Raw genomic sequence first — 24,852 nt, forward strand, 5'->3', positions numbered from 1 at the left:
AATAATATACTGCACGCTACGGCTGCACCAATATTTCGGGGAGCACGACTTTAGTTTCGGCTCCTTGTTGTAACTTTAGATTTAGGATAGTCAGCAGTATCACTGATCCAGAAACGATTGGTAGATTGGACACTCAGTGTCGTAAAGGGGTAGTGTACTAGGCGGATGCAATAGTTTGGACACTCCGTGAAGCAGTAGCGTGCCGTACTTCCAACACGCGGAAGTGCCTGCTACTCAACACCGAGCTGCCGTGATAACCAGTGTTAAGAGACGTGCAGCGTTGAAAGACGTCTGATGATATACATTACAGCCATGCCATTTGTTTAAAGGGAAAGATGACAGGCAAATTATACGTGTAAACGGCGCGAGGTGATTATTTCGTGGTTGAGGTGCGGCACGACCAGGTACAGCTGGCATGCGGGCCCCACTAGCTACTGTACAACCTAACAACGTTATTTCCACATGTTCTTAGCTTCCAGAACAACTCTCTTTAGCTAGCAACTCCCAGAGACCTGGCAAATTTGAAAATATTCCTCGTGCACAGTAACTTACTTCGGAGGAACTCTACAAACTGAACCGAGCGATTTGGCCACGTGGTTTGCGTCACGGAGTAATGAGTTTGTATTCGGGAGGTGATTGATTCGAACCCCACTATACATAATAATAATAATAATAATAATAATAATAATAATAATAATAATAATAATGTTATTAGTTTACGCACCATTAACTTCTTTACGGTTTTCGGAGACGCCGAGGTGCCGAATTTTATCCCGCAGGATTTCTTTTAGGTGCCAGTAAATCTACCGACACGAGTCTGACATACTTGAGCACCTTCAAATATCACCGGACTGAGCCAGGATCAAACCTACCAACTTGATCACAGAAGGCCAGTGCTCTACCAAATTAGCTTCTCAGCCCGGCACACTGCAAGCAGCCCTGAATATGGACTTCCGTACTTTGCCGTTTTCACACCAGGCAATTATACTTTACCTAAGAGTATGGTCGCTACCTTTCCAGTCCTAACCCTTTCATATCCTATTGTCACGATAAGACCTGTATGATGCTGTACGACATGAAACAAATATCTTAAAGGATATCAAAAACTATCCATTTATTTCTGTTCTTAAAAGAAGGGGCGTAATGTAAAAAAAAAGGGAAAGTTTAATTTAAGAAATACTATCATTCATCTAACTGCTTTCCTTTCTAGACGTTTTTCTAATTTACTGGAGTTATGACTTGAAGAGTTGGCACAGTTTTACAGCCAGATGCTCTTCCTGACGCTATCCCTACCTGGAGGGATGAATGACCTAGTGCGTGTTTCTCTGGTGGTTGGTTGGTGGTGTGCCGGGATGAATGAAACAGGCAACTGGCTTTCTGAGCTTAACTTGGCATGTTCGATCCCGGCTCAGTTCGGTGGTATTTAAAAGTGATCAAATACGTCAGCGCCGTGTCGGTATACCCTATTTACCGGCACATAAAAGAACTCCCGCGGGACCAAATTCCGGCACCTCGCGTCTCCGAAAACCGCAAAAGTGATTAGTGGGACGTAAAACCAATAAACTTATTATTGGTCGGTAGTGTGGTGTATTGTGGGTATATACGAGAAGTGTATTAAGACGTACATAAACAATCAGTTCTCTAACTAGAGGGATTAATAATGAGCAATTGAAATCCCCAGCCCGACCTAGAATCGAACCCGCGGCCCTTTGAACAGGACATGTACACCTTTACAGTCTCGGCTACGCAGTCCTCGGTGTTTCGTGATACTGCATATGGATTATTTACAACCGGGTTGAGTGGCTCAGACGCTTGAGGCCCCAACTTATCAGGTTCGATCCTGGCTCAGTACGGTTGTATTTGAAGCTGTTCAAATATTATCAGCCTCTTGTCGGTAGATTAAGTGGCACGTTAAAAACCTCCTGCGGGACTATACTCCGGCACCGCAGCGTCTCCTGAAATCGTACAAATCGTTACTAGGGCGTAAAAACAATGACATTATTTTAATTATTTAGAGTACGGATTGGCTTACATGTCTTTATTTTAAATGAAATATTATCACATATTTTTACTGGAAAATCTCTTTCAGGATGGCCGCCGAATACTGCGGAATCAATCCACCAATCTCTGAGTTTACAGTTTGATAAGTACTGTGCTACTTCCTTACTGTACTGAAGTGTATGTTATACGGTCACTCCGAAAGCCAACTTCGGTTAACAGTCACATGCTTTGCAGTGAATTATTTCTTTTCATAGGCTTCTTTTTTCTTAACAATGTGAGACACAACTATGAAGCTATAATAACTGTGCTTTGGATAGCTTCAAGCCAGTTCCTCTGCAGAACATGACTAGTGTGTGTCAGTGTCAGTGCCAATGAGTGATGGCATGTCTGTGGTTAGTACTACTAACTGCATTATGTTGTTCCTACAATCAGCTTTAATATGTAATGCATCTAGACCAATCAAATGACGCCACTGGTCAATTACCGCATATTACTCGCCGGACAGGAAAGAACTGTTCTTATCGTGACATTCTTCGCTAACACTGTTATAACAGAATCCAAACTCCAGAGAAAAATAGTTCAATAAACGTATTAGGAAAGAAGTCTATCGCGTTTAAAACTATATGCACTAAAATATGGCCAAGGATGTACTTACTGTACGTACAAATGGATTAAAAATCGTCAACATAAGAAATAAAATTCCTCAGAATTACAGTATCTTGGACGGAACAGGTTTCTATTGTTTTGAAACTCAAATTTTATCCCAATCCTCCTTTACTGAACATTGGATAGCAGGAATCTGGCCGAACCTTCGTTAGTGAAACTCGGCTGCATATCCTCCTTATGTCTGTATTGACCATGTGACCAACTATCTAGCTTTAAGGCAGACAACGTCTTGTAATCAACAACGAAGAAAAGAACAGACTTACCCTAAGGATGCACAGTGCGATGTAAACATTCCCCAGTTCATGGGAAAATAGGACCGAACTTCGAAACGGTGATGTTAACCAAACGAAAGTAATAAATAATGCATGATCACCAACTTGAAAATAATAATATTTGGACTACATGATAAATAAACTGCATAAATCATTTAATATATGAAAATACTACAGCCGTAAATATCCACAGAAATGGAGAGTAAAATGTGTATTTCATAATTCTAAACCTAAATTAAATGGCCTTTATTTTCTTTCCTTTTTCTTTCTTTTCTAAATCCGTTTACCTTCCAGGAATGGTTTCCCTCGGGACTCAGCGAGGAATCCCACCTATACCGCCTCTAGGGAAGTGTCCTGGAGCGTGAGACTTTGGGTCGGGCAGATACAACTGAGGAGGAGGACCAGCACCTCGCCCAGGCGGCCTCACCTGCTGTGCTGAACAGGGGCCCTGTGGGGGGGACTGAAAAATTTGAAGAGATAGGTAAGGAAGTGGGAAGGAAGCGGCCGTGGCCTTAAGTTAGGTAACGAGACATCCCGGCATTTGCCTGGAGGAGGGGTGGGAAACCATGCAAAACCATTTCGAGGAGGGCTGATGTAGGAATCAGGTGAGCTCCCGAGGCTGAGTGAACCCCGTTCCAGCTTTTCAAATTTCGTGGCAGAGCCGAGAATCGAACGCGGGCCTCCGGGGTTGGCAGCTAATTATACTAATCACTACACCACAGAGGTGGACGTGGCTTTTATTTGCTATTGTAGGAGAACAATTTTAGCATTAACTGATTAAACTATAAATATGTATCGATTTATACTTTTTAGAACTAATAAAAACTATTATTACTCAGGGGACGAAATTGACAAATGTTATTTTTCTATTTTAATATTAAATCTCAGCTGGGTCTCATTTGACAAGTGATCCCTTTCCTAGCCCACAGTACAAGATTGTCCACCTCCGTAGCATAACGGTTAGTGTTATTAGCTGCTATCCTCGGGGACGCGGGTTCGATTAGGGTACTATCAGACATTTAAGAATGGCAGGAGGGATGGTATGTGGTTGAAATGGTACATGCAGCTCACCTCCATTGTGGGTGTGGCTGAAAAGAGCTGCACCACCTCTGGAATGAGGACACGAGTTCACTTTTTTTTTTTTAGTCCAGGATTAAATTCGTTGGGCGAGCTGGGGTTGGAACTCGAGGGAGACATGGTACCCCTACTCCACAGGGTTGGCTTGAAGCTACTTTTAGCTTGTTTCTTTGAAACTATAACTTACTGGCGCAACCCTGTTCCAGACATATATTTGGAGAAACACCTTGGAGGAGCAGAAAATCCAGCTGGTTTCATTCAGTTTTACTTGTACAGTACTACATATAGGCTACTGGTAACTAGTTTTCCCACCGAGCTCGATAGCTGCAGTCGCTTAAGTGCGGCCAGTATCCAGTATTCGGGAGATAGTGGGTTCGAACCCCACTGTCGGCAGCCCTGAAAATGGTTTTCCGTGGTTTCCCATTTTCAGACCAGGCAAATGCTGGGGCTGTACCTTAATTAAGGCCACGGCCGCTTCCTTCCCACTCCTAGCCCTTTCCTGTCCCATCATCGCCGTAAGACCTATCTGTGTCGGTGCGACATAAAACAACTAGCAGAAAAAAAAAACTAGTTTTCCCCCCCACTCAGTCTACCAGTTTCATGTTACACGAAATGCCCCTTACCACCAATACTGTTGAAGTGCTAAATGGCATATTGGGACGTTATTATTTATTAAATATTTGATGATTCTCAACCAAAGTGGTTGGTTTGGGTACCACGTTGTTGACAGCACGCGTCTGCGTTTGAACGGACACCTTGGAGCGGCAAGGTATAGCGTGCGTCACGGAACCACGCACCTTGCTTTCATGGCTGGTGGTGGTGGTGGTGGTGGACCCAAGTCATTAGAGCGAACGGGTTCATTCACGAAACCAACGAGGAAGCAGGCTACAAGCCTTTAATTCACTAGAAACATCACTCCAACAAGGAGAGATTTCAAGCGAACCACCATCATTCAAAGGAAACCAAGAACGATGATCTTGTTAACACTACTTTTATTTGCTATTGTATAGTGTAGAGTACGCAGCTGTTTTGTATCAACCTAATAACAGACTACTACACACACCATCCTAATTCTAATAATTATGGTTGATTCGACCTTGAACGTAATCACAACATATGTTTATATGAGACATCCTACGACATGGAGTGTCGAATGGATACTTTTTTCCGCGCTTCACAAATCCGACTACCGCCACCGCGTCTGATAAGATGAGCCCACATTTTTGTGTTGTTCTTCTTCGTTTTAAGCCCAGAATAACGGCTGGGAGGATTCGTCTGAAGGTAAATAATTACATGATTTACTCTATCACAGTAATCTTTAAATCAGGTACTTCATTGCTAAAAACTTTCAAGTATAAGTGTTAAGGAATGGTGCAAGAGGGATTAATCACATATAATTACTCATGGTTGGGAGGTTTGGGCGGCTGCCGACCAAACGACACCTCGTAATCTGCAGGCCTTCGGGGTGGGCAGCGGTCGCTTGGTAGGCCAAGCCCCTACGGGACTGTTGCACATGGGGTTTGCTTTTTGCTGTGGTTCTTTTTCACTTTTTCTTTTCTTCCCAAGTAGCCTACCACAAAGCAAAGAGACCACTTGCAATTCACCCATTTTATGACGAACTAGAGCTAGGAACTTCTGTCTGCAGGAAAAGGAGAGAGTGCAAAATGTATTTACCTTATAATATCACAAACGTGTATCTCATACCTTTGTATCCCATACGGGTATGTCATACAGTACCGGTCAAAAGTTTAGGACCACTTAAAGAAATCACGAAATGTCATCCAGAACTTAAAATTGTGCCACTAGACCTTTGTAATTTTCTTTCTGAGCTCACACATCTAATAGGATATGTCTCGCCTGATTTCATTCATTTAGTCCAAATACTGTAGAAGTTATGAATTTTTAACTCTTGGAAGGTCACACCAAAAAAATTAAAAAATTCGGTAATATAATATACTGTATACTCTAATTGGTTGCAAGTATCACCACCAAATTTTTTTTATAGACATAGCAATAAGTGGGGGCCATTTTAGTATAAATATAAAAATTCCGAAAATATGCGACACCCGTTTTTTCGCGTGTTTTATTATTTTTTAACCAGGGCCAAAATTGTTGATTTTTCTTTGTCTTTGTCATGTATGGCCAAAGGTCTCAGGACGAGCTATCAGGATCAAACTTATCTGCCCTGATAGTTTCATTTGCACTCTGCGGATGGCATCCAAGAACACATTTCTGATGCTGATAGCTCACACTGTGACCTATGACAAGAACAAGGAAAAATATACTGTTTTAGCGCTGGTTCGAAAAAAATATAAACGCACAAAAATCGGTGCCGCATTTTTTAGGAATTTTTATATTTATACTAAAATGACCCATAACTATTGCTAAGTCTATAAAAGAAACTTGGTGGTGATACTTAAAACCAATTAGAGGATACAGTACATAATATTTCCAAAAATGTTGACTTTCTGATGCGACCTTCCAACAGTTAAAATTATATATCTTATACAAAATTTGGCGTAAATCACTGAAATCAGGAGATATATATCATATTAGATGCAAGAGCTCAGGGGAAAAACAAAAGAGGTCTAGTAGCACCATTGTAGTAGGTTCTAGATGGAACTTCATGATTTTTTAATGTGGTCCTAAACTTTTGACCGGTACTGTACGTGTATCACATGCCGATCTTCTATGTGTGAACACGACCTAAATCTTAGGGCTACGTGTGGGTTTGTCATGAAACCTGTTAATACAGTAGTGTAGAAGTCCTTTAATGTTTTCGATCTTGAAGTATTTAACCAGTAGCTACAAAATAATAGATTGCACAATTTAAATTATTAACAGTGCACAGTTCGCCATCCCTTCAAAATTTTAGCCACCAGTCTGTCATTGATACAAAAAACTTTTAAAGTGACGCGATTGTATCACTAGATTGCGTATGTTTCACCTCATGTGGGTGGGGGACGCAGGCGAATAATTCACCAACGGCGACAAAGAGGGGCGAACAGCGGATGACGAACTTAGAACCATGGGACTTGCGATTAGTACCACCATGTGAGGAACACCATGGGTCCTACTTTACCTTCGAGCAGTACCTTTATGTGCGGAACACCACCAGTCTGGACGTTGCTTGGGATTAGTACCAATACTGCGCATCCCACCGATGAAGTGTATCAAAATCAAAAATATCCCTTGCTTGAGTCGGGATTTCAAGCTGTATCATTATCATATTTCAGCTCAATTGGTGCTGTAGTTTCTGAGTCTATCCGGGACAAACAAACAAAAATCACATAAATAGACACTAACTCATTTTTATTAAGGCGACACTCCGAAGATAATAATTGATACATTTAAAGCGGAGGTGAAACAGGGTTTTCTCTGGGTACTTTCTCCAGCACAAATCTCACATGGAGTGCCCGGGATTTGAACCACGGAACCGAGCGGTGAGAGGCCAGCGCGTTGCCCTCTAAGCCACGGAGGTTAAGTGACTTAGGTATTAAGTAGCGTTATGAAATCACCTTTGAGTTTGTTGTGAATTCCATGGTGGCGGATGCAACTTTTACATTCTGCTGTACTTCGACAGTTCAGATGATATTGTCTGTCAGTCCCGGAGGTTGGTTGGATACTAAAATAGCATAACCGAATTTATCTATCTATAACCTTCTAATGAGGCGACACTCCGGACATAAAAATATATTTTTACCTAAAGCATGGATTTTCACGAACCTTGGTGGGAATGTCACCTATATAAAAGTAGAGATATCACGAATATTTCTTTCATATACAATTAATAGTTTTCCAAAATATTTTTGGAAGTTTCAATTCAATTTTTTCATGAAATTTAATTAACGTGTTAATGTAAATTCGTAATTAGGTACATAATACTTATTTTAATAGCACTACGTATCGATTTTTCTGTACATAATTTATATAAGGAGATATATCGTACTAAAGTTTGTGTAATATTTTGGTTCTAAAATTTTGGACTTAAAACTCCCTACTACTTGAAAAAATTATGCAATCAAAAATTCCATACGCAGGTTTCTTAATATAGCTGTGATAGGTATACCATAATTTTTTTGTTACATTTGGCAGAATATTATGGAAGAAAATGGGATTTAAATGTCAAATTACAATTGGCAAACAAACCATTAATACAGTGATGAACTGTTTGAAATCAGCGGAATAACTTCGTGGCAAGGAATTTCAGTCATAAAAAATTTCACCAAAACGACCGAAATATCGTTTATTATCTTCGGAGTGTCGCCTTAATAAAAATGAGTTAGTGTCTATTTATGTCTGATTTTTGTTTGTTTGTCCCGGATAGACTCAAAAACTACAGCACCAATTGAGCTGAAATATGATAATGATACAGCTTGAAATCCCGAGTCAAGCAAGGGATATTTTTTATTTTGATACACTTCATCGGTGGGATGCGCAGTATTGGTACTAATCCCAAGCAACGTCCAGACTGGTGGTGTTCCGCACATAAAGGTACTGCTCGAAGGTAAAGTAGTACTAATGGTGGTACTAATCGCAAGTAATATCGACCCATGGTGTTCCTCACGTAATGGTACTAATCCAACTAGTCCCATGGTTCTAAGTTCGTCATCCGTTGTTCGCCCCTCTTTGTAGCCATTGGTGAATTATTCGCCTGCGTCCCCCACCCACATGGGGTGAAACATACGCAATCTAGTGATACAATCGCGTAACTTTAAAAGATTTTTGTAACGCTGACAGACAGGTGGCTAAAATTTTGAAGAGATGGCGAAATGTTCACTGTTAGATGACAAATATTATTTTTTGCAATTATAGGTCATTTCTTTCAGATAAAACACACCTAACACACGCAACTGGGGTTAAACATGAAACAAAACGTAACTACATAATCTACGCTAGCCCACGAATGTTATATCATGAGTGGTATCATCGAAATAAATGCTGTATGCTGTACTAGCCTTAGATGGAATTTAGATACAACGTATAGTAAATTTACCCGACAGATCTTGACCCAAGGAAACATGAAATAGGTGATTTATCACCAACTTCGCTTTTTTCTCTTGTGTTCACAATGTCCGTATCATGCAACATATTTATTACTTGTAGAATAGTTACGTAGACGAGTGATCTTAGCGATCATCGATATGGAGTCACTAATGTGGGTTAAGTTCACACTCATGATCAGCCTCTAAGTGGGTGTTATGTGGTTTCAAATTTCTCTCTTTGTAAATACCGGAACGCAGGTCCCATCTAGTATATAGACCATTATTTTTTCTGAATAATATATATAATTTCCTATGATTCAAAGATACAAATCTATCACTTTGAAGAAATAGCCAAGAAAACAGGTTTTAGAATGTTTGTAGAAAACAGCAAATTCATTACAAACATAAAAACGCTCCAAAATTGGCAGGTTCGATCGTGGCTCAATCCGGTGGTATTTGAAGGTAACCAAATACGTCAGTCTCGTATCGGTAGATTTACTACACGTAAAAGGACACCTGTGGGACAAAATACCGGCACATCGGCGTCTCCGAAAACCGTAAAAGTAGTTAGTGGGTCGTAAAGCAAATAACACTAAATTAATTAATGGTTTTCCTTGGTTTTTCATTCTCCTACACTGAGGTGAATGCTGGGAACGTTCGATCCTGACCCACTCCGGTGGTATTTGAAAGTGCTCAAATACGTCAGCCTCGTGTTGGTAAATTTACTGGCACGTAAAACAACTCCTACGGGACTAAATTCCGGCACCTCACTGTCTCCCAAAACCATCAGAAAGTAGTAAGTGGGACGTAAAAAACAGAATAACATTATTATTAAAACAATTTAGTTTCTTTTTTTTTTGTTTGCTAGGGGCTTTACGTCGCGCCGACACAGATAGGTCTTATGGCGACGATGGTATAGGAAAGGTCTAGGAATTGGAAGGAAGCGGCCGTGGCCTTAATTAAGGTACAGCCCCAGCATTTGCCTGGTGTGAAAATGGGAAACCACGGAAAACCATTTTCAGGGCTGCCGATAGTGGGATTCGAACCTACTATCTCCCGGATGCAAGCTCACAGCCGCGCGCCTCTACGCGCACGGCCAACTCGCCCGGTAAACAATTTAGTAGTAGGCCTAGTAGTAGTAGATTTCGAACACTGACTACATTAGGCTTCAGCTCAACAATGGCAAGTTTTATTAGCCTTGCAGCTCTACATTCTGGAAGGGGAGGGGCTGGTCCCTATGATCGGCAATTCTGAGAATGGTTTTCTTTGTTTTCCATTCCACAGGTCCTGCCTTGAACAACTAGTTAATCAAATTAATTTTTCTCTAGGTGAGAAAATTGAGTATCGCTCGAAATGAACTAATATTCATAAATGAAGTCTGAATGGGGTAAACCGGGCGAGTTGGCTGAGCGGTTAGGGTCGCGCTACTATGGACTTACATTCGCGAGATAGAGGGTTCGAGCCCCACTGACGACAGCCCTGAAGATAGTTTTCCGTGGTTTCCCATTTTCACACCAGGCAAATGCTGTACCTTAATTAAGGCCACGGCCTCTTCCTTCCAACTTCTAGGCCTTTCCTATCCCATCGTCGCCATAAGACCTATCTGAGTCGGTGCGACGTAAAGACACTAGCAAACAAAAAAAAGGGGGGGAAGCGATTCAACTAGACATTTGTCTGTAAAGCTACTTGAACCAATTAAAAACGCAAGGCGCAGTTCTCGTTCAATAGCCCGTGACGATGTGAAGCTCTCTTACACCAGCATAAAACTTTCTTTTCATTCCTCCCGTGAAATGGAGCCGTAACAAAGCTGCGTAAAGAGGGAAACACATTTTAACGGGATATTTTAAGATGTTTAATGCATATTTAAACAATTCCCAGAACACAGATGCATGCTTTGAATGTGTGTTTTAACAATCGAAACTTCCACACTCGAGTGTACACCTTCGCACAAAATTAGAGGCATTTAAGTTTAACTTTATAGGAAGTTTAAACACATGAGTGCTTCCAAGCTCAATAACAGAGCGATAGCTGAAGGTAATTTAGTTTTCAACTACTGGAGTAGTGCGTGTTCTCCGAAATGAGAAGTCTGATGAAAACCGGCACGGCGTTAAGGAAACGTGCGCGGCCACTTTGCTTCCCGCATTCTTGGAAACAGAACAGTTACGATGTTGTTGCAATGCCTGAGAGAGCCACTTTACTGGTGTGATGTTTGCCTTGTAGAACTTCAGATACCCATCAACCACATTTGATCAGTTCATAATGCAATACATCAGCACACAGATATGGGGCTCTGTTCCATGGCCATCTCTGATAATAGTGTGGCTGAGAAAACATCATCTCCTCCTCATCTGCTACTTTCCACCCAAAAACACACAACCCATGGCGCAACAGCCCCGTAGGATCATGGTCTACCAAGTGACCGCTACTTAGCCCGAAGGCCTGCAGATAACAAGATGTCATATGGTCAGCACGACGAATTCTCTCGGCCGTTATTCTTAGTTTTCTACACCAGGGGAGCTAACTCGACGTCAGATAGCTCCTCAATTGTAATCTCATAGGCTGAGTGGACGTCGAACCATCCCTCAGATCCACGTAAAAATCCCTGTTTTGGCTGGCAATCGAACCCTGGTTTTCCTAGTAAGGGACAGGCACTCTACCCCTATACCGCGGGGCAGGCTACTTTCCACCCAGGAAAGAAAAATATATTTTCATTACAAGTAATGTCGATATTTTTTCTTCCTCTTTAATAGCAAGAAGTCCGACTCGTTGCCCGAATGGTCAGCATACTGGCCTTCGGTTCAGAGGGTCCCGGGTTCGATTCCCGGCCGGGTTGGGGATTTTAACCTTAATTGGTTAATTCCAATGGTCCGGGGGCTGGGTGTTTGTGCTATCCCCAACATCCCTGCAACTCACACACCACACATAACACTATCCTCCACCACAATAACACGCAGTTACCTACAAATGGCAGATGCCGCCCACCCTCATCAGAGGGTCTGCCTTACAAGGGCTGCACTCGGCTAGAAATAGCCACACGAAATTAATTATTATAGCAAGAAACCGTATGTTCCACCCAGGAATTAAAGAAAATAAGTCAACTTTATTAGAGAAATATGTATGAACAACAGACCCGATCAACACCTGAAAAATGACTGCTCAACGTTAATCCACCAGGTCTGCAAAAAGGACTTCATTTGTAAGGAATGCTCGCTCGGGCAGTACGTTCGTAAGCAACGGAAATTATTAAAAATATGTGGAGGAACAGAGAGCCTCCGTGGCTCAGGCGGCAGTAAACCGGCCTCTTACCACGTGATTCCGTTGTTTAAATCCCGGTCACGCCATTTGAGATTTTTGCTGGACAAAGCGGAGGCAGGGTAGGTTTTTCTCCGGCTACTCCCGTTTTCCCTGTTATCTTTCATTCCAGCAACACTCTCGAATATCATTTCATTTCAAATGGATGCCCCAGAGGAATGCGACAGGCTTCAGCAGCCGGCACAATTCCTATCCTCGCCGCTAGATTCCACTCCTGATCCGGTCGAACGTCTAGTAACAGGCCGTGAGTTTTCACGTTTATGCCCATGAACAAAAATTCACCAAGTGTTTTTGGGTGTAAAATCAGCCAAGACACCGTAACAGAAATCGAGCAAATCTACATTTAGTTTCGAGATGCGTATCTAACGGTAAGACTAAGGAAAATTATCTCATCATGACAATTACATTTCGAAATACAGTTTGTTTGGAAAATAGTGGCACCGACTTTAACTTTCTGTATCTCTTCGATGGTGTAGCACTCATCAGAAAGCTCGATTTTTAATGTCCTTAATTTTCAATGGGGTGTGTTATGCGGTCGGTTAGGCGCTATCTTCCAATGTCCACGTTTCCGGGATCGAATCTTAGCAAGTCAATTTTACAGAGTTTACATACAGTGAGTTTAATTCCTATAACATCGCACTAACACAGAAAGTGCTACCGATGGTGGTGTTTGAACACACGATCTCTCGAATGCAAGCTTACAGAAGCGGCCTGTATCAATCAGCCAACTGTCACGGTGATGATATTATTATTATTAAAGTGCGAATACGATTCTATGCGCGCAGATATCACTTTTAAATGTTAAAATATTTATCAGCAGTCAGCCGAGGTCACTTCTTGACATAGGCATAGGCCTACATGTTACTGTAAGTGAGCTAGAAACTAATTTGTCAAATACACGAGTTTACAAGCATTAAAATAGATTTGGAAGTAAATACCAGAACTTAAGTTATATATTGCTGTACATAATAAATATTATAATAATAAACAACGGAGTAAGATACTCAGCATGTAAATAAATTAAGATAAAACAGTGGCCATTGGCTGACTCATATGTTTTTTAAGCAAATCGTTCGTGTACTTCCGCAAGTAACTGATAAGATTTCTATTGTTTCACGTAACTTACTAGTTCCTACAGTGTGAGGACTTCGAAAATTATACAGCAAAGTCTAATGTCTATAATTAAAAATCAATATTTGTAATTATTGTATTTACAGAGTCGAGTCGGAAATAGTAGTAAATTGTTCTTAACGGACGCCATTATTGTTAAACTACTTAAGCCTACGTAAACATAAGTGAGGAGTGTTCTGTTCGAAATGTTCTATTTCCACTTGAAAAATATTAATTATTTCGTCCACATACATTGCAGTAGTTGAATACTGCCGAATGCCATGGTCAATACAGACCAAACCATGTATAATGACTTAAATGTTATATCATACCCAATTGTGGGTATGTTCCATGTAACTTTTATTATACGTTTCTTGAGTTTTCCCACAAATTTCTTAAGGTGGAAATGTTACCTCTTGAGCACACTCTCCTCAATGAATGTGGGCTACCTAGCCAGCTGGGAGTATGGTCTAGAAATCAACAGCTCCAAAACAAAGATCATGAGAGCAAATAGGCACTTGTAAGCCGAGAAGTAGCTTGATTTGAGGAAGCGAGTATGTGAATCCAGTGGGGAACACTGATTTCAAATATTTAGACCGTGGGTTTTTAGGCAGTAATAGGTTTGAATGTTAATTTGGTTACTAGTAAGTGTCGTCTAGCCCGTTATTCCTTTATGCAGAGAGAGTAACATAAATTCTAGGGGTTCTCATGGACCGTTCCCCTAATGTTTATGCAAGTCTCATAACACAACGGTTACGTAAGGTAAAGTATGCTTCAATAAGTTTGCATTCTAACCTATTACAACCTAAAAAACCAGATCCTGCAAATAACGATAGCTGCTCAGAAGATAATCAGTTGTGGTTTGAACTACAACGGCCGAGCGAGATGGCCGTGCGATTAGGATCGCGCAGCTGTAATCTTGCATTTGGGAGTTAGTGGGTTCGAATCCTAAAGATGGTTTTCCGTGGTTTCCCATTTTCACACCAGACAAATGCTAGGGCTGTACGTTAATAAGGGCCACGACCGCTTACTTTCCGATCCTATCCCTTTCCTCGCCATAAAACCTAGCTATATCGGTGCAACGTAAAACAAGTTACAGTATACAGGGTGATCGGAAACAACGTGAACTGGGTATATAAGGATTAGGGGGTAGGCCATACTGATAAATAATTCGAAAAAAATAATTAGATACATCGCGCCGTTGTCTTTTTATCAGCTGCTGAAGTTAGCCAATCAGATTGTCCCGCAGGTGAATTCAAATGGGCTTTGCGAGGCGGTGTTGCAAAATTTGCAAGTGGCTTAGACCGACTTGAGGACCAAACCAAGAAATCAGCATCAAACACAAGCACACTTTGGGTTTCAGCCAGTGTCACCGTAGCGCATTCGCTATGGTACGATCCTATCAGCTTGGAGCTCCGTGTTCAAATCACTCTCCTGGTTAAATTCCTTTTCTTTCATGTGTTTCTAAAGCCGATCTTACCGAGCTCGATAGCTGCAGTCGCTTAAGTGCGGCCAGTATCCAGTAATCGGGAGATCGTGGGTTCGAGCCCCACTGTCGGCAGCCCCGAAGATGGTTTTCCGTGGTTTCCCATTTTCACACCAGGCAAATGCCGGGGCTGTACCTTAATTAAGGCCACGGCCGCTTCCTTCCACTTCCTAGGCCTTTCCCATCCCATCGTCGCCATAAGACATATCCGTGTCGGTGCGACGTAAAGCAAATAGAAAGAAAAAAAGCCGATCTTAAACCCCGAAGCGAGATATCGAATTACTGTTTCCAAATGATTTACCAGCATGACCAACCCTCTAATGCTTATACACCCACTTCACGCTGTTTCACCCTGTATATACTGACTCGAAATTTTCACCTAAAACCCTCTTCAATCCAAATGTACTGTGCTGGGATTCAATTTCATAGCCTTCAGCATAGAAAGTGAGCACCTAACTAACCCATGATTTACATGCTTCGTTCTTGATAAATATTTACCAGAGGATAGCAAGTTATTGAATGTTCGTGTATTTCTGATATAAAAAATGTCCTAACACTTGGCAACAGCGTCACGAGCGTGGCATGTGCCCTCATTCATCACTATCTCTTCCATTGTTACTCTAATATGCCGCCGGCACGCGTGTTTGGTCTCTATCACTACTTCCTGTCACCAGTCACATAGGTTCGAGCCCTAACACGCACATATTCCCCACCAATACAGATTAAAACCAACATTTAAAAACTCGAGTTTAAAAAAAAATTGAACCACAGCCTCGTCGACTATAAGAACCATGAAATAGTGAAATATTCAATTAGCTCGTTGTTACTGCTTCACATAACAGGGTACGACCTTGCTAGTACACAAGCAATGTAGTGCACGTTCCGATGCTCATACACCCACTTTACGCTGTTTCGTCCTGTATATACTGACTCGAAATTTTCACCTAAAACCCTCTTCAATCCAAACGTACTGGGCTTGGATTCGATTTCACAGCCTTGACCATAGAAAGTGAGCACCTAACTAACCCAAGATTTACATGCTTCGTTCTTGATAAATATTTACCAGAGGATAGCAAGTTATTGAATGAACTTGTGCTAAGACCTTGGTACCATCCTGATAGAAACCAAGAGTCTGCCAAGCCAGAAAACCTCATCTACTTTGTCCCATTTCTCTTCTCAGTTTTATTACCTGTAGCCTTTAAACAAGTTTGAAATGCATGGCCAATCTGAGAGTACAAACCTGGGTCTACCAGATGGGAAGCTATTGTGTTAACACCTAGACTACTATGGAAGACTCCTCAACTAACTTTAAAGGAATTTTTCAGCATGTCAGATATCGTATATTTATAATATTTATCCTCTATTTTACTTTATTTTGTTTCGAGGCACAGAAAAGTTGCTTTTACCCTGGAGCTACACCCATCACGTCTAAAATAATTTTGTTCGCTTCAGGGTCCAGACACGCGAGGAAAATCTTCAAAACCTTCTTCCTCTTCCTCCAGTGTTTGTTCTTTCTAGTTAACAGCTGTTTAATTGCCTTGGGTACAACGCTACAGGGTCAACGGTGATGGACTAATAACAGATTCTTCGAAGTTCCAAACCATGTAGCTGTGTTAAGTACTTCCTTAATGATCCTTTCAATCACGTCGTGTCAAACCATAGTGTGAGAACTATAGTTGCAAAACAGTGGGCGCTCCCTGTCAACCGGATGAAGAATGGACCGCTTGTGAAACGCGGCAGCCCGAATAGTGGCATTGTTGAAAAAGACTTCGGATATGATTATTAAGGCACATCATTTTTTAAAATGCTAACCTTCCTGCAAGCACAAATATGGCTCAACAAGCTTATGAACGGAAGTTCATAATATGCTAATGGGGGAGAGGTGGATATGAATGAAGTTTTCAAACTATCCTCCAAATTATTCCCACAATTCAAATCTGAGCAAATATGAGATGTCGACTTTCTGGTTGTCCTAGGTTGCTTCCTTTCTAATCTTCATCCTTATTAGACATTATTTCCTCATACAAATCGCATCAGGTAGAAAGAATTCCGGTAAAGATAAGAGTAAGAAGAAAGGACATGGTATGAGTGAAAGGCCAGACTTTCTCCATCTCGCTGTTGGCTTGTCTTATATACTGGTCACTCACTTCAAAATAGTTCGCTGCTGTCCGACTCGTTGGCTGAACGGTCAGCGTCCTGGCCTTCGGTTCAGAGGGTCACGGGTTCGATTCCCAGCCGGGTCGAGGATTTTAACCTTAATTGGGTAATTCCAATGCCACGGGGGGTGGTTGTATGTGTTGTCTTCATCATCATTTCATCCTCATCATGACGCGCAGGTCGCCTACGGGAGTCAAATAGAAAGACCTGCACCTGGCGAGCCGAACCCGTCCTGGGATATCCCGGCACTAAAAGCCATACGACATTTCACTTCAGTTCGCTGCTGACAGGCAGATGCAGAACTATTTAATCGTAATAGCCTACTCATTAAACTTCATACAATGGAGGATTGACAGGGTAGAGAACTGAAACACGTGAACGGGGGAAAAAAAACAAACTATTGAAAACGCGCTGAAAACCTTGATCGGTAGAAAACAAGACAGGCGTGAGGATCGCAAGGTGTCCTTGGCAGGGGTTTTGTTTATGGCGGCTTATGCTTTAAGGCGGGTTTTGGAGATAATTAACCGAACGCTGAGAGGTATAACAGTCTGGTCTATAGGTTAGGGTAATATTTAAGAAATTTTGTATTTTCAAAAAAGGAAGCCAGAGAGAACTTACTTGAGAAGTATTTTAAACACTAGTCTATAATAACAAAGCTTAGTATAAAATTAAATCTAATGATAGAATGTAGAACAGTAAATTACGTGATGTGCATTGATGTGAGCTTGCATTCGGGAGATAGTGGGTTCTAACCCCACTGCCGGCAACCCTGAAGATTGTTTTCCACGGTTTCCCATAGTCACACCAGGGAAATTCCTTATTTGAGGCTACGGCCAATTCCTTACCACTCGTAGCCCTTTCCTATCCCATCTTTGCCGTAAGACCAATCTGTGTCGGTGCGACGTAAAGGCAATTGTACAAAAAAAAAAAATGTTAGTTGAATGCAGAACCTATCACACTATTGTTATTATTAAGAATTAAGGCCATGCGGTTAGGGTCGCGCAGCTCTAAGTTTGGATTCGGGAGATAGTGGGTTCGAATCCCACCGTCAGCAGTACTGAAGATTGTTTCCCATTTTCACACCAGTCAAATGCTGGGGTGTACCTTAATTAAGACCACGATCGCTACCTTCCTAATCCTTGTACTTCCCTCCGTCACCGAAAACCTTCGATGTGTTAGTGCGACGTTATGCAAGTGGAAAATAAGGAAAACTCCGAATATCATGATAATAAGCAAAGAGAAGAAGAAGAAGAAGAAGAAGAAGAAGAAGAAGAAGAAGAAGAAACATCATTTGTAAAAGGAAGATCACTTCATAACAAAGAGGCCATGGAGCAAGTGGCTTTATGTAAAATAGAAAGAGATACATTGGGAAAAAAAAAAGACCATCTTGAAGCATTTTCTGATATATTTGGATTCACTTACCAACGGCGAGTAGAAAGCGGAACTATCCACACCGATACTTGGGTATGGGTTCTGGTCCGTGGACGGGTAGGGCGTCCCGTAGACGCCGACGCCAACACCCGAGGTGGAGAGGCGAGGATATGACGACAGGGCGAGTCGCGCCGAGTCGTACTGACATGAACACACTGTTTGGCCGGAGACGGGGTCTGTCATGATTGGCCGGCCATTTTCACAGCACGAGGACGTGACGGGACCCGAGCCGCTTCCCCCTGGTGACACCGCACCTGCCGACACACCCGCACTGCCGCCGCCAGAGCCCGGTCCCGCCCCCAGCGGCGGCGAGGTCGCCGTGGTAGGCTGTCCAGCCACCAGCAACTGAAATCAACAAACACAGTATAAGTCGATCAAAAGAATCTCTCTCATGCAATCACACATAATAAACTTCATGCTTGAACCTGTATGGACGTAAGTATTAACTTGTGAAATCCTTTTGTCAAATACTCCACCTTTACAATACTCTGAATCGTCTTTATTGTTATGAATACATTAAGCTGTCATAATGACACATGTTCCATCCCGCTTTCGGGACATCTTCAGTCAAAGAAGAAATAGGCCCGTTTAAAAATATAGTAAGGGCAATGTTCAACTATTTAATAAAAGTCTTAGAATCCTTGTTGCAACGCGACCTTCACGTGTGTGTAACACGGAACACAACATCAAAACATTGCATATATTGTTTTAACTGTATCTCTGTTCGTGGATTGCACTGATTTAATGCAACATAGCTTATAAAATAAATTGGTCAGGCTGATGTTAATGACCCAGCAATTGAAATTATTGCACACGTCATAAATTGTCCGCATAGACTATACAAGTTTGATGCAACTCAGGAGGGCACGGGGAATTTTCCAAGGTCTATACCCTGCTTTGCGGAGAGATTAGATAAAGCGGATCCCAAGAATTATATACTTTATCACAGTAGAATTATCTACAATTTCTCCTCAAGGCGACCGTATTTTGAATCCCAGTTCTTGTATGTACATGACCATTTTAGAAATTGAAAAATCACATCCCTGTCATCTGAGTTTCGTATTAAAAGTAATTAATAGAGTCAGTGGCGTAGATGCATTTCCTTGGAGGGGGATATGCATAATACAAATAAATAAATAAATAAATAAATAAATAAATAAATAAATAAATAAATAAATAAATAATAAAATACATTTTTATTGACGTCTTTGCAAATTAATGTTATTATTCGTAAAAATAATAAATGTATCTATTTATAGAATAATAATGAGTACAACGCCTCATGGGAGGTATGTAGCCCTCTTTCTCCTTCCTTATGTACGATATTGACTGCAGGGTATTGTTCACCCAAAATTACTTCTTCTGTGACTTGTAAAGTACGTCTCTAAGACCTGAGAGATACGGATGAAGTTTCATACGAGATACCTTCATTTATTTCTATTAAGGAAAGGTTTAAAACCAATGATATCCGGAGTTAAAATTATTTTTCTTTTCTGGCTTTTCCTCAATTATCTGTTGACGACATTTAAGTTTATTGCGTTTAGTTCTACGGCCGGATGCCCTTCCTGACGCAAACTTCGTACTGCTGGATGCATTCACTATTGAATGTATTTGTGGTGGTTAGTATGTAACTGAAGAAGTGTATTAAGAATATCATAAACACCTAGTTCCCGTGCTAGAGGAATTAAACGCTGGTTAAAATCTCCGGCTCGGCCGGGGATCGAATTCGGAGCCAACTGAACCGAAGGCCATTACGCTTATCATTCAGCCAATTAACCGGAGTTAAATTTATTCCTAATTTTGGAAAATATAAAATTCCTAAGAAATGAAAAATATACACTCCACTCATAGACGTGCATTGTCTAATGTTGTGTCTGATTCGGAAAGTAGGCCTACAGTGCATTCGTACTCATGGAAATGAAATGTTTTTGGTATCTTAGAGATAATTTAAAACCGAGTAAGTGGCTGTGCAGTTTGTGTCACGTATTTATCAGCTTGCATTCGGGTTCGAACCCCACCGTCGGAGCCCTGGAGATAGTTTTCCGTGGTTTCCCATGTTCACACCAGGCAAATGTTGGGGCTGTACCTTAATTAAGGCCAGGGCCGCTTCCGTCCCACTCCTAGTCCGTTCCTATTCCGTCGTCGCTGTATGACCTATCTGTGCCGGTAGGACGTAAAACAGATTGTAGGAAAAGAAGATTACAGTAAACGAACCTTGCGACAAATATGATGATACTCTCTTCCATACAGTGGTACTTCAGGGTATCTGATGAAAACCCTTGCAGTTGAAACGCACAACTCCCTTAGTAACAGGTCATTGTGAAGTAAATTATCAAACAGTATTTTTAGGTAATAATAATTTCGTGTGGCTATTTCTAGCCGAGTGCAGCCCTTGTAAGGCAGACCCTCCGATGAGGGTGGGCGGCATCTGCCATGTGTAGGTAACTGCGTGTTATTGTGGTGGAGGATAGTGTTATGTGTGGTGCGTGAGTTGCAGGAATGTTGGGGACAGCACAAACACCCAGCCCCTGGGCCATTGGAATTAACCAATTAAGGTTAAAATCCCCGACCCGGCCGGGAATCGAACCCGGGACCCTCTGAACCGAAGGCCAGTACGCTGACCATTCAGCCAACGAGTCGGACGTATTTTTAGGTGCAAGTCAGCAACACCTGTATCCTGGAAAAGATCGCGCTGGCCGGCATGAAATAACTTTTAAGGGTGATTGATCAACGGATTCGAAACACCTATTACACCACGTCTTGAACTTAAAAAAACCGAGCTGGATAGCTGCAGTCGCTTAAGTGCGGCCAGTATCCAGTATTCGGGAGATAGTAGGTTCGAACCCCACTGTCGGCAGCCCTGAAAATGGTTTTCCGTGGTTTCCCATTTTCACACCAGGCAAATGCTGGAGCTGTACCTTAATTAAGGCCACGGCCACTTCCTTCCCACTCCTAGCCCTTCCCTCTCCCATCGTCTCCATAAGACCTATCTGTGTCGGTGCGACGTAAAGCAACTAGCAAAAAAAAAAAAAAAAATAGAACTAAAAAAGCATTGCCCTCTCCTGGTCTCTTTGACCGACGACGAGTTTCAGGAAAATATGGAACTGTTCCATCCAAACGAGAGTTATATCTACCAATCTGTGTCAATACTCAACTGCGGTATCTCTTATTATCACACTCACGGTAAGCAGTGTTGCTGTTTGATTTGCCGACAACGAGACGTAAGACTAGAACATGTGTAATTATTGATAACACAGTGCTAACATCACCTTATACTGGCAAATAATCTGAAGGTTTAGATTTCTTGGAAAACCTGTAAATTATTTCACACACAGCACGAAAGAAAATAATCCGCTGAAGTATGCTGTAATTATGCTATAGATAGTAAAGATAATAAAATCATTTCATAATTAAAACTGTTGTTAATACAGTCCTGTACCATAAAATAAGCGTATAATATGGCGGTATTCGTGGAATCAGAATAAAGATACGCAAGTCATTTTGGAAAATATTGAAAGAGTGTCCAAAGAGTTCCGAATGAAGGTCAACATTGGCAAGACTAAGGTGATGATAGTAGAAAAGGAGTAAGTTATTAATATGACAACAGAGGGAAAGAAAGTGGAAGAAGTGAAGTCATTCAGGTATTTGGGGAGTTTGTTAACATAGAATGGAAGCTGAACGGAAGAAGTAGAAAGCAGGATATCTATGGGAAAAGAAGCTTTCGGAAAGATGAGAGGGCTTTTGACATCTAAGGTAATCCGTATTAATTTAAGAAAGAGGTTCGCAAAATGTTTTGTGTGTAGCGTGGTGTCACAGGGAGCTAAAACATGTGCATTAAGAAAGAGAGATACAAAATATTTGGAAAGTTTTAAAATATGGTTTTGGAGAAGAATGGAAAAAAGTGAAGTGGACAGAAATGATGATGTGCTAAGAAGAGCAAGAGAGAAGATACGCCTGATGAAAAGGATAAGCAAGAGAAAAATATCCTTGTTTGGTCATATACAGCGCGGAAATTGTCTTTGAAAGAGGGTAATAGAGGGAAAAATAGATGGAAGAAGAGGAGGAAGGTTTGGATGGGTAACAGCAACGTAGAAACGATGAACAATTGAAACAAAATGAGATGCTCAGGACAGAGAGTAACAGAAGACGAATATACTACTGTTATAAGAAGAACTGTTATGTACATATTTGACACATTTTATCACGGAACTAATCTGGACATAACTAATGGTTAAGAAAAATGTACAGCACGTGTGTGGTTATCGATAGGGATTCATACCAAATATTTTGTTAGTTCAAGAATATGTGTAAAATAAAATGGTGGGGAAATCAAATGATCGTAAATATGTCTTTCAATAAATTAAACTGAAATTGGTAACGATATATTTATTTACATCGAACAAATCGTTTTAGAGAGACAGCGGTATGGAATTTGGTGTCGACAAGTGTTGGATTCAGTGCATCGACTCAGGGCCAGTGAAGCTACCACGGATGAAATAATCATTTCTCTAGAGTGTGATAAGATGTGTCCTCTGTGATAAAAGAGCCTTCTATATGTCTCTCAGTCATGGCCACCCATCAATACTTCACATCACAGCCTGCACTGTTGCAAGGTAACATCGCCTCATACATTTTGTTTCGCTAATTTTCAGATGATCCCCCCCCCCCCTCCCAGCTATAAGACATATTTATGTCAAATTGATCGAACTCCAGACACGACTAGAATCAGCTTATAAGAAAATCGACTTGCCAAATTCATGACCTTTTTACTGTTCTGGATACAATGAAGCAGGAGCCAGTATTTTCTGGCAACACAATCTCCGTTACCATAGTTACAACCTCAAGTCTTCTCGCAGTATTCACTTCTCTTAGCGATTGCAACGCTTTGTCAGACTTCAACAATGATAACTAGAACTTAAGGCTTCCTTTGATCCTCGTTATCTTTGTCCTAACGTTTCGTGCTTGAATTTAACTTTCTGATATTTATCCACATTTTCCCCTTCGACCCAATCCTTGAGATGAAACACAACTTCAAAGCTTGGCTTCAATAGATGATGACAGTTAGATCTCAGATGAACCCATAATTCTACCCCAAGTTCAAGGGTCCACGCATGTTTGTTTTTCTGTTACAGAGTTCTCATAAAGTAGCTCAGAGGTCTATAGAAAAAGACATGGCAATGCTTGATTTATTGTAACGTGTCTAGAATATTCCAAGTACGTTATGAAAATTTATGATTTAATTAGCCCTATATATATGTAACCAGCGTTACATCACATGCGAAGACTTCGATTGAAAAAGAGAACATTGCATTACATCGTGTAGATGTGAAAACAATGGCAATTAATTTATTATCTTGTACATCATATTTGATGAATGCATGCTGGGTAGTTTGCGTATACCAGATGTTCCTGCTGTCTCGTAATGGATTTTCTCCAGACAGAGCCTTACAGACAAAGCAATAAGAAGTTACAGAACACAATAAAATAATCTGTTTTTGCTTCTTAGTTTGATGAAAATATCGCTTGAACTCAAGATTGAATTGAAAGAAACTAAACAGAGATTTTGCCTAGCAAGAATGAATGACTTTCTTAGTTAGTAAATCCATCGGAAAAATCGTAAAGGTTACATATATCGAAATTTGGGTCATGCCACGAAACCCACTGTCAACAGCACTGGACATGGTTTCTATCGTTTTCCATTTGTACACCAGGCAAATGCTGGGCCATATCTTAATTAAAGCCAAAATCGCTTTCTTCCCAGCCCTATGCCAGCCTCACCATACGACCTGCCTGTGTCGGTGCGACGTAAAATTAATAGCAAGAAACAAGTTACAGCGATGATCCTATACATAAAAATTAGATTAAGATAACTGGATGCCTCAGTGAATGTGTGGAATTCTCGCATTTCTTTTTTATATAATGTAAATCTTAACTGAATAATTATTCAATATTTTCTGTAGTTTAAATCAGGATAAGACACAAATGTGGGTTCACGTAATATCTGATTATGGTGGATGATGAAATTCTTTATAAGTACTATAAAATCTTGTTCATCCCACTTCTTACCACCTAATACAGAAATAACAGTACTGGGGAAAGCATACATTTCCGAATGAGTGGCACAGTTGTCTAGATACTCGCATTTTGTGTTTAAAGTTGTACGGGATCGAAACATGGGACAGTAGCTTGACCTTTAGAAGTTCTTAAATCCATGTCGCTAAACTAACTGGCACGTTGTAGGAACTAGTTCCAGGGCAAACTACTGGTACTGTGGCGTCCCTGTTATTATTGAAATTCCATTCCTTTCTTATAGAGGTTGGATACCTCCTTCCTGGCCTAAAGATGTGGTTTTGAT

At 41.1% G+C, this 24,852-nt stretch overlaps 1 protein-coding gene across 4 annotated transcripts in view; it reads right to left on the reverse strand.

Moving 5' to 3' along the window:
* LOC136874301 (homeobox protein araucan) overlaps positions 1–24,852 on the reverse strand; it is a 633,626-nt gene that overhangs the window by 160,892 nt on the left and 447,882 nt on the right. For all 4 annotated transcript variants that reach the window (XR_010860250.2, XM_067147942.2, XM_067147944.2 and 1 more), the window contains exon 2: positions 18,489–18,842. Coding sequence is in view for 3 of the 4 variants with exons in the window: in XM_067147942.2 (XP_067004043.1) it covers positions 18,489–18,842 (354 nt within the window). In the remaining variant the exon portion in view is untranslated. The remainder of the gene's footprint in view (positions 1–18,488; positions 18,843–24,852) is intronic.

This window comes from Anabrus simplex, chromosome 5 (assembly GCF_040414725.1).
Source record: "Anabrus simplex isolate iqAnaSimp1 chromosome 5, ASM4041472v1, whole genome shotgun sequence".
NCBI lineage: Eukaryota > Metazoa > Arthropoda > Insecta > Orthoptera > Tettigoniidae > Anabrus > Anabrus simplex.